This window comes from Arvicanthis niloticus, chromosome 14 (assembly GCF_011762505.2).
Source record: "Arvicanthis niloticus isolate mArvNil1 chromosome 14, mArvNil1.pat.X, whole genome shotgun sequence".
NCBI lineage: Eukaryota > Metazoa > Chordata > Mammalia > Rodentia > Muridae > Arvicanthis > Arvicanthis niloticus.
This window is the reverse complement of record NC_047671.1, coordinates 11728833-11745875: the sequence shown is the minus strand read 5'-3', so window position 1 is coordinate 11745875 and position 17043 is coordinate 11728833. Positions and strand designations below refer to the sequence as shown.

The 17043-nt window shown below is 46.5% G+C and overlaps 1 protein-coding gene across 6 annotated transcripts in view; it reads left to right on the top strand.

Moving 5' to 3' along the window:
- Positions 1-15652, top strand: part of Epg5 (ectopic P-granules 5 autophagy tethering factor) — a 107311-nt gene extending 91659 nt beyond the window's left edge. For 2 of the 6 annotated variants that reach the window (XM_076912393.1, XM_076912392.1), the window contains 8 exons: positions 336-521; positions 965-1174; positions 1595-1739; positions 7272-7514; positions 8898-9114; positions 9745-9960; positions 10114-10228; positions 13578-15652. In XM_076912393.1, the coding sequence (XP_076768508.1) occupies positions 336-521; positions 965-1174; positions 1595-1739; positions 7272-7514; positions 8898-9114; positions 9745-9960; positions 10114-10228; positions 13578-13760 (1515 nt within the window). In that variant the 3' untranslated portion in view covers positions 13761-15652. The other 4 variants (XR_013103606.1, XR_013103607.1, XM_076912394.1 and 1 more) reach the window with 4 other exon arrangements.
- Positions 15653-17043: the final 1391 nt, after the last annotated feature.

Genomic DNA, 17043 nt, shown 5'->3' with positions numbered 1-17043 from the left:
AGCTCTGCTTCCCTCCTGTCCAGCTCACCGGAGCTCGGGGACAGGGACAGGGAAGGTCATTCTTCTGTTCAGAATTCTAGAGTAGGCCGTGATGTACAGATATGCAAGCTCAAGAATGCACATGTATACTTGCCCTGAGAGGAAGATCTGACCCTTAAATTCAGTTTATGTGAGGTGAGATTATCAGTGAATATTTACCATCTGAGGAAAAGTGGTCTTTTAAAAATATGTATAAAAATTTATAAAAATGGGAAATACTTCCCATAATAATAAATTATTGTTTCCATTTTCAAGATATATTAAACAACTAAGACAATGTTTTTTGTTCACTTTAGGTGGAACGTGGAAGCCCCAAGAGTTGTTTCTTGTTTTTGGGGTCTGTACTTTGCAGAGTCAACTGGGTTAGTGTGCTGTCTGATGCCTGGAATCCCAGCCCCCTTCCCGAAACCCAGAGCATGGCTGTCTGCCTCCTTTTCATGATGGTTTTACTAGCAAAGGAAGCTCAGCTCGTCGATGAGGCAGTAAGTCTGGGGGTCTGGGATGAGCTCTGGCTTCTTAGCCTGTCATTTTCTCCTGATGATGTTTTCAGACGTTTCCCTAACTCAGCATGTGAGCTGCACTGTCACTTACATGCTTGCTTTCCTGGATAGCGCATAGTCTAGTTCTGAATAACCCAGAGAACCTCCCTGAATTAGGATGAAGTATTAACTTTTAGTTCAGTCTGCCTGCTGCATTTTTCTTGAAGACAGTGTTGCCGTGTATCACCAGAATTCCTCTGAATTCTTGTAGATCTTAATGTACCTTTGCCATGACCTTGACTGTTGCTCTCCCTTGATGCTAACTTGAGAACCTACTTCCTTGGTTCCTTTTCTGTTCTTACCATAAGCTGTTTTTACCCACAGAATAACTAGAGACATATATTTCCAGGAAAATGAATTTAAAACAACTTGTCTTCCATTTTCAGGATTCACCTTTACTGAGTCTCCTTGGACAGACAAGCTCACTCTCGTGGCATCTTGTGGATCTTGTGTCTTACCAGAGCGTGCTGGGTTATTTCAGCAGTCATTACCCACCATCCGTCATCCTGGCAAATGACTGCTCCGCTGAACTGATAGTGAAGCTGTTAAAAGTGTCTGCAGGACTTTCTGTTCCTGTTGACAGTCAGAAGCATGTTGTAAGTTGGAAAAGTAGTTTAAAAGCTGGGGACATTATTTAGGATCAGAAGTCAGATATGTGCAAGTATGGTTAGCCATGACTCTTGTGACTTCTGCAGCAGAGAAAACTGGGGTGTGTGCTGCTGTGTGCTCACAGCCTCCTAGGTCCTTTGTTTGACTTTTCTCTTTTAACTCCAATGACCTAGGTTGACCAGAGGTCAGAGGGGTTGGAAACTGCACTTGGCAAGCTCTAAAATCAGAATGTCTTAGCCTGCAGATTGGCATAGCCACAGACACATCTTTTGGGCCATCTAGTAGAGGTCCTGTGTACTGCCCAAGTGCCATGCTGTGCTCCTTGGGACTATTCAGCCAGCATTTCCTGCTCAGATTTATTTGACCGGTCCTCCCTCCCACCCCCCACCCCCCTCTTTTTTTGTCAGGACATAGTTCCAAAATGCCAAGCTTTCACTCATCAGATGGTTCAGTTTCTCAGTGCCCTGGAACAGAATGGAAAAGTCACCTTCCCAGCACTAGAGCAGGAAATAGCTAAGCTTTTGGATGACATCATTATCTTTAACCCACCCGGTAAGTGACCAGTGGAAACCATATACTCATGCAGATAGTGATTCTTTCTGTCGTAGATTCTGTGAGCTGAGGAAGATGGTCAAGGCCACATAATCCTGATCCAGACAGTCAGTGATCTGGACAGCAGGGCCAGCCCTGGGGGCAGGCAGCAGGGTTAACATTGGAGAGAGGTTGACACTGGCAGGTGTACATGGGAAGTGACCCGGGCTGAGGCCAAAGCTGCATAAACACATAAGTGATGAGGTAACAGGAGATCTGCGGTCAGCTGTCCTGTAGGATCAGAGTCACCTGCTGGCTTGTTAAGACCTTTACTATGGAACACTTTGTCACTAGCCGGTGAGTGGGGCAGACAGCCTGCCAGTTATTTCTACTAAAAGTATCCAAGAATGCTCAATAAAATAAATTTAAAAGAAACAAAATTTATAATTTTTGGTAGAATGGTAAAAAGATAAGGAAGTTTGAGTCTGGAAATGAAGAGTGAGAGAGACCTGATGAAAGTGGATGGGTGCCCAGAAGGAGATAATAAAACAGTAGCTCCCAACCTGGGGAGTAACCCCTTTGGGGATCGAATAACCCTCTCACGGAGGTTGCATATCAGACGTAATGCATATCAGATATTTATAGTACGATTGATAACAGTAGCAAAATAACAGTTATGAAGTGGCAATGAAATAATTTTATGGTTGGGGTCAGCACATCATGAGGAGCTGTGTTATAGGGTCGCAGCATTAGAAGGTCGAGAGAAGAACCATCAAGATCCAGGACCTGCCTGCTATGGTAGCCTAAGGAGAGCCTGTGTAAGCACACGGAAGCTCAGGGCATGCTCCTCTGTGAAGATGGGCAAGTGTGAGCTGATCCTCTTGTTCTTGAAGTGAGATAATATACACTAAGAAAACCAAAAGGAAAAGAAAAGTCAGTAAGCACTGTGGAAGCTAGGGTTGGTCAAGGGTCACCATGGAGACTGAGGACTAGTAATGCTCTACCTAGGAAGGGTGTGCTGGAGAGACCTGGAAGAGTAATGGAGTCGAGTCTGTGGAGTGCGAGGGTGTGCTGGAGAGTTCGAACGAATAATCGTGTGTGGCTTGTGGGAGGTTATCTGTTGGCCTTGATCCTGAGTAGGAAGGCTGAGGCAGGCTTGGATCTGTCTTTAAGAAGGTTCATCAAAATTGTTGCTGCCATTCATTTGAAACTGAGGTGAGGCTTTTATTATCAAGAATATGCTCAAAAATGCATGAAAAACATGTGCAGTGACTATCACTCTCAAGTGTGTTTCTTTGTGTTTGTTTTAAAATTTTGACTTAAAATATTTTTTTTCCAGTAACATCAGGTTAGGGTCCATTTCAACTGTACATATGAATTTGCGTCAATGGGTAGGATGTCAGAGCTCTTACCATTCAAACAGACATAAAAACCAAGTCCTGTCATGAGAAGTAAGCACGCCTCAGTTCTATCTGTTACAAAAATTTACCTTATTCAAGATAGTTAAAAATAATTAGCAAAAAGCGTGCTTGTTCAGTCAGTGAGACACATTTTTTGTTTTGAAAGTGATGTTCTCCACTCCTGTGACCTCTGGCCAGCGTTCCTGTGACCTCTGGCCAGCGCTCCTGTGACCTCTGGCCAGCGCTCCTGTGACCTCTGGCCAGCGCTCCTGTGACCTCTGGCCAGCGCTCCTGTGACCTCTGGCCAGCGCTCCTGTGACCTCTGGCCAGCGCTCCTGTGACCTCTGGCCAGCGCTCCTGTGACCTCTGGCCAGCGCTCCTGTGACCTCTGGCCAGCGCTCCTGTGACCTCTGGCCAGCGCTCCTGTGACCTCTGGCCAGCGCTCCTGTGACCTCTGGCCAGCGCTCCTGTGACCTCTGGCCAGCGCTCCTGTGACCTCTGGCCAGCGCTCCTGTGACCTCTGGCCAGCGCTCCTGTGACCTCTGGCCAGCGCTCCTGTGACCTCTGGCCAGCGTTCCTGTGACCTCTGGCCAGCGTTCCTGTGACCTCTGGCCAGCGCTCCTGTGACCTCTGGCCAGCGCTCCTGTGACCTCTGGCCAGCCTCCTGTGGGATGAAACAAACCTTTCTGTTTTCCTGAGCTCGCCATCTCTTTTCACCTCTTCTTTTAAAAGACCCACTGGGATTGTCCGTCTGTCTGCTGTTTTGAAACTAAGGAGATAAAACAGTGGTTATTAGGAACTTTAAAAGGGGGATTTCCTTACTTTTATACTTAGCTTTAAGTAATCCTTATTTTGTGTAAATTACCACAAAACATGGAGCACGGTGGGAGTGAGGGTGGAGGTGGGAGCTGGTGTTCACCACATGCCTGAGATCTAAGAGTCACATGCTTTATTTTTTCTATGAGCAAAGGTTGGAAAATGCAGACTAATAATTCATGGTCTGATAGGTAAGCTTGTTTTATACCATCTCAACATGTCTTATTATTTTAATTTAAAAAGTTATATGTTTTGATCATGTTTGTCCTCTTTTCCAACTCCTCCCAGATCCACCCCACCACCTACTCACCCAACTTTACGTTCTTTCTTTGAAAATGAAAAACAAAAAAACTCCAAACCAAAAATCAAAACAAATAAACCAGTAAAACAAAAAATGCCTAAACAAACCAAAATAAAAAAATAAAACTCACTAAGAAAGCCCATGAAGTTCATCTGGGGTTGGCCAACTGTTCCTGATCATGGGGCCTGCCCTGCAGTGTGGATGATATACCTGGGACACTCCACTGAAGAAATTCTTTTTTCTCTTGCCAGCAGGTATCAGTTGCAAATAGCTCCTGGGTTAGGGGTGGGGCCCCTGTGCTACTTCCTCTCAGTACTAGGACCTCATCTGGCTTGAACCTGTTCAGGTCCTAAGTGAGATGACAGTCTTTTTGAGATTATGTGCACATCAGTCCTGCTGTGTCTGTTTGACACTGCTGCTGCCTTGGAGTCATCTATAGTCTCTGGCTCGTACAGACTTCCCACCTCCTCTTCTGGATAAATCCCGAGCCTTGAGCAGAGGCCTTTGATGAAGACGCCCTATTCTGGACTGATTGCTTCAAAGTCTCTCACTCTCTGCACATGGCCCATTTGTGGATCTCTGTGTTAATTACCTGTACTGCAAGAGGAAGCTCCTCTGATGATCTGTGGGTATATCAGTATGCCATCAGCAGTCATTTTATTGCTAGGTTACTTTAGCAGAATAATAGTAGTAGGCAGGCCTAGGATCTATCTTTCAAGTTCTTGGCTACTTAAGCAGTGTAAGGTATGAGTTCCATGAGTGAGCCTTAAATCCAAAAAGGAAAGGCGCAGTTGTTTACTTCTGTCACTATTGCTCCAGTATATTTTGTGGGTTGGTCATTGTTGTAGGTTCAGAGTTTGTTGTTGTGGAAAATTGGGGTTTCTACCCTGCCTTTGACCACTTAGTTCCCGGATAAATACACGCGCACGCACACACATGCACACACGCACACACACACACACACACACACACACACACACAGCCTTTATATTTACAATAAACCTTAATCAGCATTACAGTATTAGAGCTGGGCAGATAATCTACCCTCTATGCTTTTAAGATCTATTTCCTATCTATAACCCTGAGTTATTACTTACTATGTTTTATCTGGGCTGCTCTTAACTCCAATTGGCCAACCCTCAGGGCCATGCTTTCTTGACTCCTAACCCATGTCTCTCTCTTCCTCCTCACCTTCTTCTCCCTCTCATCATTATCTCCTCTAACCCCTAGGCTGAGAACACTAAGCCCACCTATCTCAATTCTGCCTAGCTATAGGCTGTAAGCATCTTTATTTACAATTCAGAAATAACTCGGGGGCAAGGTCATATAGCGTCAGTCACTTGGTTCTACATGCAGACTCTCTTTGGGGCAACTAGGTCTTGGGGGGTCCTGCACTTAGTATTACAATACATAGCAAAAGACGAAACCTCAACAGTTTGTAGCTGGGTTGGTGGTTACCTTCCTCCTCTGGTAGCTCACATTGAGAAGTCAGGTGTTTACTACTGTTCCTCCTTTCTGTGTGCTTTGATCTTTTCCCTTCTGTGTAGTTAGTGTTTTGATTCTAATGTGTCATGGCCATCTTTTTTCTGGTTCCACTGGGTGTTCTGTAGGCTTCTTGTACCTTGATAGAAAATCTCTTTCTTTAGATTAGAATCTTGTTCTATAATTTTGATAATATTTTCTGAGCCTTTTACCTCAGTTTTTTTTTTTCTTATTCCTCTATACTTACTATTCACAGGTCTGGTATTTTTATAGTGGCCCAGATTTCCTGGACTTTTTTCTTTTCTTCTCTTTTCTTCTCTTCTCTTCTCTTCTCTTCTCTTCTCTTCTCTTCTCTTCTCTTCTCTTCTCTCTCTCTCTTCTCTCTCTCTTTCTTTCTTACTTTTGATTTAGTGTTTCCTTTGGCTGAGCTATCCATTTCTTCAAGACCTGCGATTCTCTCTTCTGTGTCTTTAACCTGTTGCTGAGGCTTCCCTCTGAGCTCTTTGTCTGACATCCTGAGCGTTCCGCTTGCCGTTTTGTTAAGTTTGTGGTCTCTTGGTGACTCAGTTTCTTTGTTAAATTCTGCTATCATGCCGTGGATAGTCTTCATTATTCCAGCCAACTGTTCTGTGTTCTCAGTCTTCATTAAGGAATTGATTCATTTCCTCTTTAAGGCTCTTGAACATATTCATAATGGCTATTTTCGAGTTCTTGTCCTATACTTACACTAAATTGCTTGTTTTTCAGGCTCTGTTGCAGTAGGGTTTTTGGCATCTGGAGGATAAGTATTATCTTGGCTTTTCATATTTGTGTTTTGTGCTGCAATCTAGGTATCTGAAGCTAAGATGCTTGAAGTGTTTCTTGGTGTGGCTATCTGGTCTTTTCTTGGTTGGGTATATGTTTTGTTCTTTGGTTACCATTGCCCACTCAGATCTCAGCCAAGTGTGGTGACTGTGGGGTCCCTGACAGAGAGAGTTCCTGTGAGTCAGTGGTGTCACAAAACAATGGAGCTGGGCCAGGAGAGAAGGAAAGCAGGAAAGAGCTGAAGGGACCACGGTCTGCACCAAGACATAGAATCCCCAGGAGGTGGAGGTGAGGTGGGAGGAGGGGGCTCCTACTGACAGGTTGCAGCGGACCTAAGAGTGAGTCTGGAAAACCAGGACTAGAGGACAGGAAGGGTAACAGGAAGAGTTCACCTGAGTCACAGCCCAGTGAGGCCATGGGGCCCCCTTGTGATGAGAGTGGTTCTGTGGGCTGGTGGGTGTCAGAAAGGAATGGAGAGGGGCTGCAAGAAGAAACCCCCATGTCTCCTCACTAAGGTGTCGTTCTCTCACATTATTCAGTGACTTTTCCTCTTAATAGTGTGTTTATGTGTCACAGCCTATCCATAAACTCCAGGTGTCATCAGGCCCTTCCTGCTGATCCTTTGCAGTCACACCTAGGCGTGTTCAGACTCTGGAGAGCATCTGAGATAAGAACTGTTGTTCTCATGGCCACTTTCCTGTCCCTGTCTCTGTCCCAGAGGTCTGAGTGTATGTCTGTCTTTGCCTTTAGACATGGACAGCCAGACCCGCCACATGGCTCTCAGCAGCTTTTTTATGGAAGTCCTAATGATGATGAACAATGCAGCTGTTCCAACAGCAGAATTCCTTGGTGTCAGTATTCGGACCTGGATTGGCCAAAGAGTGCATGGGTTGGTAGTGCTGCCTCTTTTAACAGCAGCCTGCCAAAGCCTGGCGTCAGTCCGACACATGGCGGAGATCACAGAAGCCTGCATCACGGCCTACTTCAAGGAAAGTAAGAGCACATCATTTTCTGCTCTCATTACATTGGCCGCTTCCAGGAAGTCAAAGGCTGTCATCAGGGACAGCTTTTCACTTCCACCAGAGATGGGATACTGTTGTGCACAGGTACACATGTATACATATACACATGCACACATATACATATGCATACATATACATACACATATACATATGCATAGACACACAAACACACATCATACACACGTGCATACATACACAATTATATATATTATATATGTGATAGAAATAGATTTCTATAAAGAGCTAGTCCACGTCAGAACATGTGGCCCATGTCTTTTGGGTTCAGTTATATATTTCAAGATAGAAAAATTCTAATTTGTTTTTTGCATTTTCAGAATATCAGACCAACTATATTATGATAGCAAAGTCAGTTTTTAAAACAAATGCTGTAAATCAGAATTCATATAATATTGATAGTAATTTTTTTTCTTATTACTTTTGGTGAAAGGAATTTTTATATAGATCTTTTTATTTCTCCTTGCCATGCTTTCTAGTAAGATTTATTTATTCACATTTTCTATGTATTAGTGTTTTACCTGCCTATCTTAATGTATAAGACATCTGTGCCTGGTGCCACCTAGGCCAGAAGAGGGAACCGGATGGCTTGGAGCTGGAATTACAGATAATTGTGAACTGCCCTATGGTGCTGGGAATTGAACCCAGGTCCTCTAGAAGAGCAGCCAGTGTTCTTAACCACTGAGCCATCTCGCCAGGCCTCTTGTCATACTTTAAAAGCTACCGTAAAAGGATCACTTTTTCCTGATCCTCATCCTTTTATTGTTCCTATTTCTGCCTCCAGCTTCTGGAGATGGTGATTAAGAACTGTTCAGAGCAGCCCTTCTCAAGTCTGATATTCAGATGGCCGTGCCTGTAACCGGCCATCTGCCCTGCCTACTGTGGAGGTGCTCTGCACATCACCAGGTGCCTACCTACCTTCCCTCCTCCCAAAGGCTAAGAAGATGGCACTCATGGTTCAAATTGATTTGTGTTACTAAAAATCAAGGTGGTTTGTACTAGCATGTGAGCTGTGCTGTAGTACACACAGCCTGTGTGAGATTGGATTGATGGTTAGAAAAGTCTAAGTGTTGATTAAGGTTCAAACTCTGCGGTGCTCTGTAGGTGCCCACGGTCACATAGAATGAGAAAGGTGGTTCAGAGATACAGAGTCCTGAGTTCCAAAGTTTTGTGACCCTTCTCTAATAGAGCAGCATCTGGCTTTCTGGTGGAAGCTTTACCTGGAACTTTCCTGGCCTCTAGGCAAACTAGAGAAATGATGTCTTACATGGTAACAGTTATTAGGATTCGTGTGCACATGAGTGTATCTTGATATTTCCTTTTGGCCTTCTTTTCTTAGGCTCCCTCGATCAGAATTTAGGATGGGGCCCCATTCTGGTATCCCTTCAAGTTCCCGAGCTCACCATGCAAGAGTTTCTGGAGGAGTGTTTAGCCCTTGGTAGTTGTTTGACTCTCTATGTCTACCTGCTTCAGTGTCTAAACAGTGAGCAGACTGTGAAGAACGAGATGAAAATGCTTCTCATCCTCAGCAAGTGGCTGGAGCAGGTGTCCCCAAGGTGTGCTTGCCCACTGGCTGCTCCCAAACCGTCCTAGTGACCGCGAGTTCTCATGTTAGGCCCAGAGCCCAGGGATGCGGGAAAGTCCGACGGGCCTTTCTGGGGCAGGAGCTCATGCTTGGGAAGGACTCAGAGCCTGCTGAGCTCCTTCTGAGCAGACTTTTTATTTTTATCTCCTCACACAAGTGTTTTGAGGGGCCAGCCTTCAGTGTTCTTGTAAGTAAAGGATCAAGTGACAGAGGCCATGTAGCCCATCGTGTGGCATGCAAGAGTTCAGTAAATGGTAGCTCTCACTGCACTGTCACTTTAGTAACAGTTTGTGACAGGTTAGCCTTGGTTTCATTTTTTTAAATTTTAATTTCTTAAATTCTGTTTTCATTTATGTGTGTATGTGTATACACTGGTGGGTCCATGTGAACCATGGTGTGTCTGTGTGGTAGCAGGACAATTTGTCTGTTCTCTGCTTTCACCACGTGGGTCCTGAGGCTCAAGCTCGGGTTGTCAGGCAAGCATCTCCTTGGCACAAGTGTATGATTGAGAGTAATAAATGTCTCCCTTCTTTAATGTGAGTTTCTGTTAAATGACTGGGAAAATTCTTACATTTCATTTCTCTGACTCCCCCCTCCCCAGCTCTGCACAGGAGGAGGCAAAGCTGTTTCTGTGGTGGCATCAAATCCTGCAGCTATCTCTGGTTCAGTTGGAGCAGAATGACTCAGTCCTGACAGAGTCAATCATCCGGATCCTGCTCATGCTGCAGAGCAGGCAGAGCCTTATGGCCGAGGAGAGGCTCAGCTCTGGGATTCTGGGGGCAATTGGGTTGGGCCGGAAATCACCTTTGTCCAACAGGTGAGGAAGCTGGGGCTCTGTTTCTCACTGTGGGCCTCAGACACTAGCGGCCACTGCAGAGGTGCAGTGCTGGGGTGGAATAGGACAGAGGGTTTGTACTTTGAAATGCTGTCCTTGGTAGCCTCTCACCTCTGGCCTTTTGTTAACTCCGAGGTTCCGAGTGGTTGCCCGAAGCATGGCTGCCTTCCTGTTGGTTCAGGTGCCTGCAGAAGACCAGATTCGTCTGAAGCCCAGCTCTGAGTTACATCTGACTCCAAAAGCTCAGCAGGTCAGTAGCCAAGCCTTAAAGTTGGAGGTTCCCTGGTGTACCTCCTTAGAAGGGGGTGGCAGCTTTAAATGTACCCCCCAGGCCTGGGGCACTGCAGTAGCACTGGGCTGGGTCCCTTGGTGTGTTCAGCTCCGATCTTAAACTGAGTTTTCTAGGTCCAAGCCTAGAGCAATGAAGAGGCAGGGCCAGGGCAAGCTGGTCTAGGGTTTGGTGCTGGAGGGTGTGATAAGTGAGCCAAAGCAGTAGTCCCTGTTCCACCAGACTACAGAGTGGCTGCTGCAGACGGGTGCTTGAGTAACCAGCCACATGGTAGCTATTAGAAGTTACAGTATACACTGAACACATGGGCGGCTACAGGGCCCTGGTCTGCGTCCTGTAACTTGTGCTCACCTCACTAGCTGGCTGCCCCAGTGGAGAGGCATCCTTGAAATGTGAGAGTGGCTGCCGTCCTTAAGATTGCTCGTGCTGGGCTCTTCTAACATTAGACAGTTTACTCACGTCATCCTCCTAACAGCCTTGGAGCATAGGGTGGTGAGGAGAGAACGGAAGAGGGAGAGACAGACAGAGGGAGAGAGGGAGAGGGAGAAAGAGAGGGGGAGAGACAGAGAGAGGAGAAAGATAGAGGGAGAGGGGGAAGAGAGGGAGGGAGGGGGAGAGACAGGGAGAGACAGAAGGAGAGAGGGAGATGGAGAGAGAGGGAGAGACAGGGAGGAAGAGAGAGGGAGAGAGGGAATGAGAGGGGAGAGACAGGGAGAGGGAAGGAGAGATGGAGGGGAAGAGAGAGGGGGAAAGAGAGACAGACAGAAGGAGAGACAGACAGAAGGAGAGGCAGACAGAGAGAGGGAGAGAGAGGGAGAGAAAGGGAGAGAGGAGGGGGGCACTAGGTAACCTGTCCCAGTTCACACTTTAGGAGGTATTAGAGCTAGTGTTCACACGGCCGGTCTATCTCCAGTTCACTCTGTAGGAGGTATTAGAGCTAGTGTTCACACGGCCGGTCTATCTCCAGTTCACTCTGTAGGAGGTGTTAGGACTAGTGTTCACATGGCTGGTCTATCTCCAGTTCACTCTGTAGGAGGTGTTAGGACTAGTGTTCACATGGCTGGTCTATCTCCAGTTCACTCTGTAGGAGGTGTTAGAGCTAGTGTTCACATGGCTGGTCTATCTCCAGTTCACTCTGTAGGAGGTGTTAGAGCTAGTGTTCACATGGCTGGTCTATCTCCAGTTCACTCTGTAGGAGGTGTTAGAGCTAGTGTTCACACGGCTGGTCTATCTCCAGTTCACTCTGTAGGAGGTGTTAGGACTAGTGTTCACACGGCTGGTCTATCTCCAGTTCACTCTGTAGGAGGTGTTAGGGCTAGTGTTCATATGGCTGGTCTATCTCCAGTTCACTCTGTAGGAGGTGTTAGGGCTAGTGTTCATATGGCTGGTCTATCTCCAGTTCACTCTGTAGGAGGTGTTAGGGCTAGTGTTCATATGGCTGGTCTATCTCCAGTTCACTCTGTAGGAGGTGTTAGAGCTAGTGTTCACATGGCTGGTCTATCTCCAGTTCACTCTGTAGGAGGTGTTAGAGCTAGTGTTCACATGGCTGGTCTATCTCCAGTTCACTCTGTAGGAGGTGTTAGAGCTAGTGTTCACATGGCTGGTCTATGTCCAGGCTGCTCCCCATTTCCCACTCTGTAGGATGTCTGTAGGAGTTCAGGGCATGTGAGGATCAAAAGCTAGGTGTGGTGGCACACACCTCTGATCCCAGCACTCTGGAGCAGAGGCAGGAGGGTCTCTGAGTTCAAGGCCAGCCTGGTTGTCAGTGTTTGAAGACAGCTAGGGCTACATAGAGAGACCCTGCCTCAAACCAGTGTTGGAGTTCCTGATGTCTTCTTCATGAGGCCTTAAAGCTGGGTGGGTGAGCCCTGTGTGGGCAGATGGGGAGTCAGTGAAGTTCATATACGGTGTATTTGAGGAGACCTCAGCTCTCCTGTGGCCCTGGGACCTGGGACATCGGGAACATGGGCCTCTTCTGTTAGAGTTCAAATGCTGCTTCCTGACATGTCCTTGTACACTTGCTATTTCTTGGGCTGGCTATTAAAGTAGATCATTTAGGGGTGAAATTTATACAAAACAAAAACAACAAACAAACAAACAAACAAACAAACAAAAAACCCCAACCAAACCAAAAAAGTCAGAAAACAGAGATGGGGGAAATATCCTATTTTAAATTTTTTTTTTCAGCCCCAAGTTGTGCTTAGGGCTAATTGGTCATTTATTTATTTATTTATTTATTTCTCTCTCTCTCTTTTTTTTTTAAGAATTTATTTATTTATTTTGTGTAAGTACACTGTAGCTGTCTTCAGACACCCATATGAGGGCATCAGATCTCATTATGGATGGTTGTGAGCCACCATGTGGTTGCTGGGATTTGAACTCATGACCTCTGGAAGAGCAGTCAGTGCTCGTAACCACTGAGCCATCTCACCAGCCCTGGTCATTTATTTCTAAGCTTTTAGCGTATTTACCTTACTAAAGAAAAACTCTCCTTCTTTCTATTCTGAACCAGAAAAAAAAAAAATATATATATATATATATATTTAATGCTAGGGTTTCCAGAGCTGAGGGGAGAGGAGGAGGTAGGGGACATCTTCTGAATCCCACAGGGGCTGAGTGGGCATTGGCACACACAGCTCCACACCTCCTTGGATCACTGTTGCAAAGTTTGTTTGTCTCCATGTACTGTTTCTCTTTGTTCTACAATGAAAGAAGGGGGAAAGGGGGAAGTTATACAGTTAGTGCTTTTATTTTTCTGTTGTCAGGGGTTGTGGGAACATGTCTTTCTTGGGTCTGCTCTGTCTGTTGGGGACCTTGGCTTGTGAGTGTTGTCGGCCAACCCGGCCACTTTACCATTTGCTCTGAGCAGTACTTAGCTGCCAGGTTTAGGATTTTGCTGTTTCTGTGATGGTGTATAACCTAAGAACAAGCCCAGCGGCCGGGTGCACTCTATTCTCATGAGATGCAGCTGGTGTCTGTGGTTTCTGTTGGGCTCTGAGAGAGGGAATTGGTATCTGGTGGGGAAGAGCCCACTAATGGGCCCAGGGAGGATAGGGAGGACACTAACCCGGTTGGTCCAGTGTCTCTTGGCAAGGAAAGGCTGGGAAGTAAGAGCATATAAGAGAGAAAGCTCTGGAGGCCATGGAACTTGCTACCTCTTCCACCACCTCCTGGTTGTGTTACTGCTACTGGACTGCTCCCTTCTCTCAGGGCTCCCAGGGAACGACATAACGATGACAAGTGCTGCCGTGTGGTGTCAGGTGGTGTGATTTCTGGAATAAATGCTTCATCCATCATTCGTGTCTTCTAGGTGCTGACGGCTCTTGAGTCCATGACGCTGAGTAAGCAGTATGTGGAGTACCAGGACCAAATACTGCATGCTGTCCAGTTTATAAGGCATCCTGGCCACTGCCTTCAGAATGGGAAAAGCTTCCTGGCCCTTCTTGTTAACCGTCTCTATCCGGAAGTGCATTATCTGGACAACATCCGGTAGTGAGGCTGAGGACCTCGGAGCGCCGTGTTGCCTGTGTTTACATAAGCCACGCTGCTGTGCACGCACCTTTGCTCAGTTTCACCTCAGAGCTCAGTTCTGCCTGGATTGACTGAGGTGCAGTTGGGGGCATCAGTCCTGGGGTGTGCTTATCTCTTACTGTCCAGTGGCCATTTTAGTGTGAATGTTCTTCCCAGTGAAACTAAGTTCACATTTGGGGAGTGTGCCTGTCAGCTCCCTAAGAACAACAGACAGAGATCTTGGTATGTCTGCACTTCTCTCTCCCTGCTTTGTTTAAATGTCAAGACTCCTAGGCCAGATCTGACACTTTGGGAGGCATGAAGAGCCCTCTTTTGAAACTCCGCTGTATTCTTCCGATGTAAAAATTCTGCATTTCTGAAATGTAGGAAACACACCAGCTTAAAAGTGCTGTGTCATTGCTCTTTGAGTGGGGATAATACACTGGATCGGTTCAGGAGTGTGGTACCCAGCTGTCCTCTGAGCACGTAGGTGGCCGAAGTGGGCTGCTCACAAGGGTGAGGCAGTGTGACGTGTGCAGAAAAGCATCTCAACAAACAGAAGAAAGAAGCTGAATGGAAATGAATCCTATGAAGACACGTCACTTAACCCTGAGCACAGTGGGCAGCACAGATGGTGACACATTCTCTGGAAGCGAGCTTGTCTGAGGTGATGTGGCAGTGCACACTGTGCTAGCTGTGCTGTGACCGCAGCCACCCGCACTGGAACCCTCTGGGTCTCCTCGTTCACAGCACTTTATTAGCCGTGTCTCTGTGGAACCCCAGCTCTTGTCCTAAGTCAGAGCTCTGCAGGCCCTGCTATCAAGGGACACTGGGGACTTTGTGGAACCCCAGCTCTTGTCCTAAGTCAGAGCTCTGCAGCCCTGCTATCAAGGGACACTGGGGACTTTGTACTTCTTCTTCAGCTAAATCAGATGACGCTCATGGACACGCTGGGACACATGTCCAGAGAAGGGGCCGGCCGTGTCAGGAGAGTTTGAGAAACCTGGCTTTTTGTGAGTAGCCCCGTGCCTTCTGTCATTGCTGAGTCCCCACTGCAGTCTGGCACAGTGCTCTGCTCATCTCTTGCTCATGTCGCTTCCTGTCGAGTCCCTAATTTGACTTCTGTCAATGCAGTCATACTTTCAAAAATGCCCCAAATGGGTCTTGCAGGTCCAGCTTAAATCTCTCTTTCTTTATGGTTATAGGCCTAGAAATATCTGTGTAAAATCTATGAGTGGCTACCAAGAACCTTGACTAAAGATGAGATGTCAGTTAGTGGGGTCCCTCCCCCACATCTGGAAGCTTACAGGAACTTCTCTTTTTTTTCCCCCAAGACAGGGTTTCTCTGTGTAGCCTGGCTGTCCTGGAACTCACTCTGTAGACCAGGCTGGCTTTGAACTCAGAAATCCACCTGCCTCTTGCAGGAACTTCTTATTGGACAGAACAAGTCTGTGTAGTAGACATGCCTTGGGACACTATTCAGTGGCACAGTCTCATTGTCTAGGACTCTGTCTCAGCCTTCTTTACTTTTCTTTCTCTCTGCTTTCCAGGTCAGTCATTCTCATTTCAGTAGAAGAAAACTTTAGAAGCTGTAGACAGTTGAACGGGCGCCAGTGATTCTGTGGCCAGGAAACACTGTTGTTTGTGTGCTTTCTCTGGGGAGAACCAAGTTACCAATATCCTAGAATGTGAAATGTTTGAATCATAGTATGTACAGTTTAGAGAATCAGTTAATTTTGGAGGTTTATAATATTTGTAAATTTTATCTGTAAAAAGTATAAACAATAAAATCAACCTTTGATTATAACTGATGAATCTGAACTGAAGACTAATATAGATTTTTATGACTGATAATAAATTTATTTGGCTTTGTAACTGGTCGATAAAAGTGCCACATTTTTCACCCTTGCTTTACATCTGAGAGTTATTTGCCACAGAGTCTATGAGAAACACTGGGCTAAGTCTTTAACAATATGTAATAATTCAGAACAAAGAAGGCTGCCTATAGACAGGCCGGCTGGCAGCTGAAAGATAAACCTGGCTTTGTTAGGAAAATTGTTCACTTTGAGAGTGCAAGTCCATGATATCAGAGACAGTGATGGGCACTTGATGTCCTTGTCACCAAGCAAGGCTGTGGTGAGCAGTCTGGAAGGTGGACACCACAGACTCCAGAGCCTCCTGCAGCTGCCTGGGAACAGATGGGAGTGTTGGCCTCAGTGGAAGCACCTCTGCCTCACCAGGCATTGCCTGCCTCCTTGGAGTGCACATTTGGGGTGGCCAGAGAGGTTGCCCTGGCCTTCCTTGTTCTACAGCCTCACTGGATCAGGTGACGGCAGGGTCCAGTGCAATGGTGGCTGTAAAGGTCAGCACCCACCATACACATCTCTGAAGCTCTTGGACACTTGACCTTGGCTCTAAACAGGACTGACAGTCTTGCTGGTTATGTCTGTCCTGTGTCTATTGGTTTTTGGTGTCAGTGAATGTGAAGAATCTCCCTGTAATTAGCCAGCAGTCTTTCTCCTCCAAGGACAACCAGTCTGAGCTCTGGTGTGTGTAAGCTCTCTGTCTGAATTTAGCTGATAACACTGGTTTTCAAAAAGGTATTTTCTAAAAATTATTTCTTCTGAAGCAGGAAGCCAATGTCTAGAATCATGGGCAGAGTCAAGGCACATATAAATACCTCGGTTCCCTTAGTGGAGATCTTCAACTCCTCCCCCACCTGGCCAGTGTCTTGGAGTCCACTGCCGCCTCAGCCTTGGCTATGCCAGGGCTCTCTGGTTCTGCGTATCTTGAGCCAGAATGGTCCCTTGTAACCTTGTCCATTGGTTGTGGGTCTGCCTGGAGCATCCAGGAAGGACCTGTTCTCTCCCTTACCTCAAGACATTCCTCGTGTCAAATCTCCCACCTCCCCTCCTCCCACCCCTTAGTCCTCTCTCTGCTAAGTGGCCAGAATCTTTAGTCATTTTTGAACGTGATGTCTGATAAATTGCTTTTGGGGGCAAAGTGCCCAAGTCAGTCCATACTACTGTGCCAAGGATTAGCAGCACCAGAACTACGATAAGACAAAGGAGATGCTGGGAACACAGCTCTCACAGATGCTGGGGAGAGAGCGCATCCTTGCGGGATTCTGTCCCTGGTGCTTTGTTGCCTTATCCTGGGGCCCTGCCCTTAGAGCTGTCACCTCCTTTGGGCCAGGCAGAGCGAATTGCTCTAACACACACTTGGGTGGGATCGGCTCCCACTGTGCTCTGTAGTGGGCATTAACC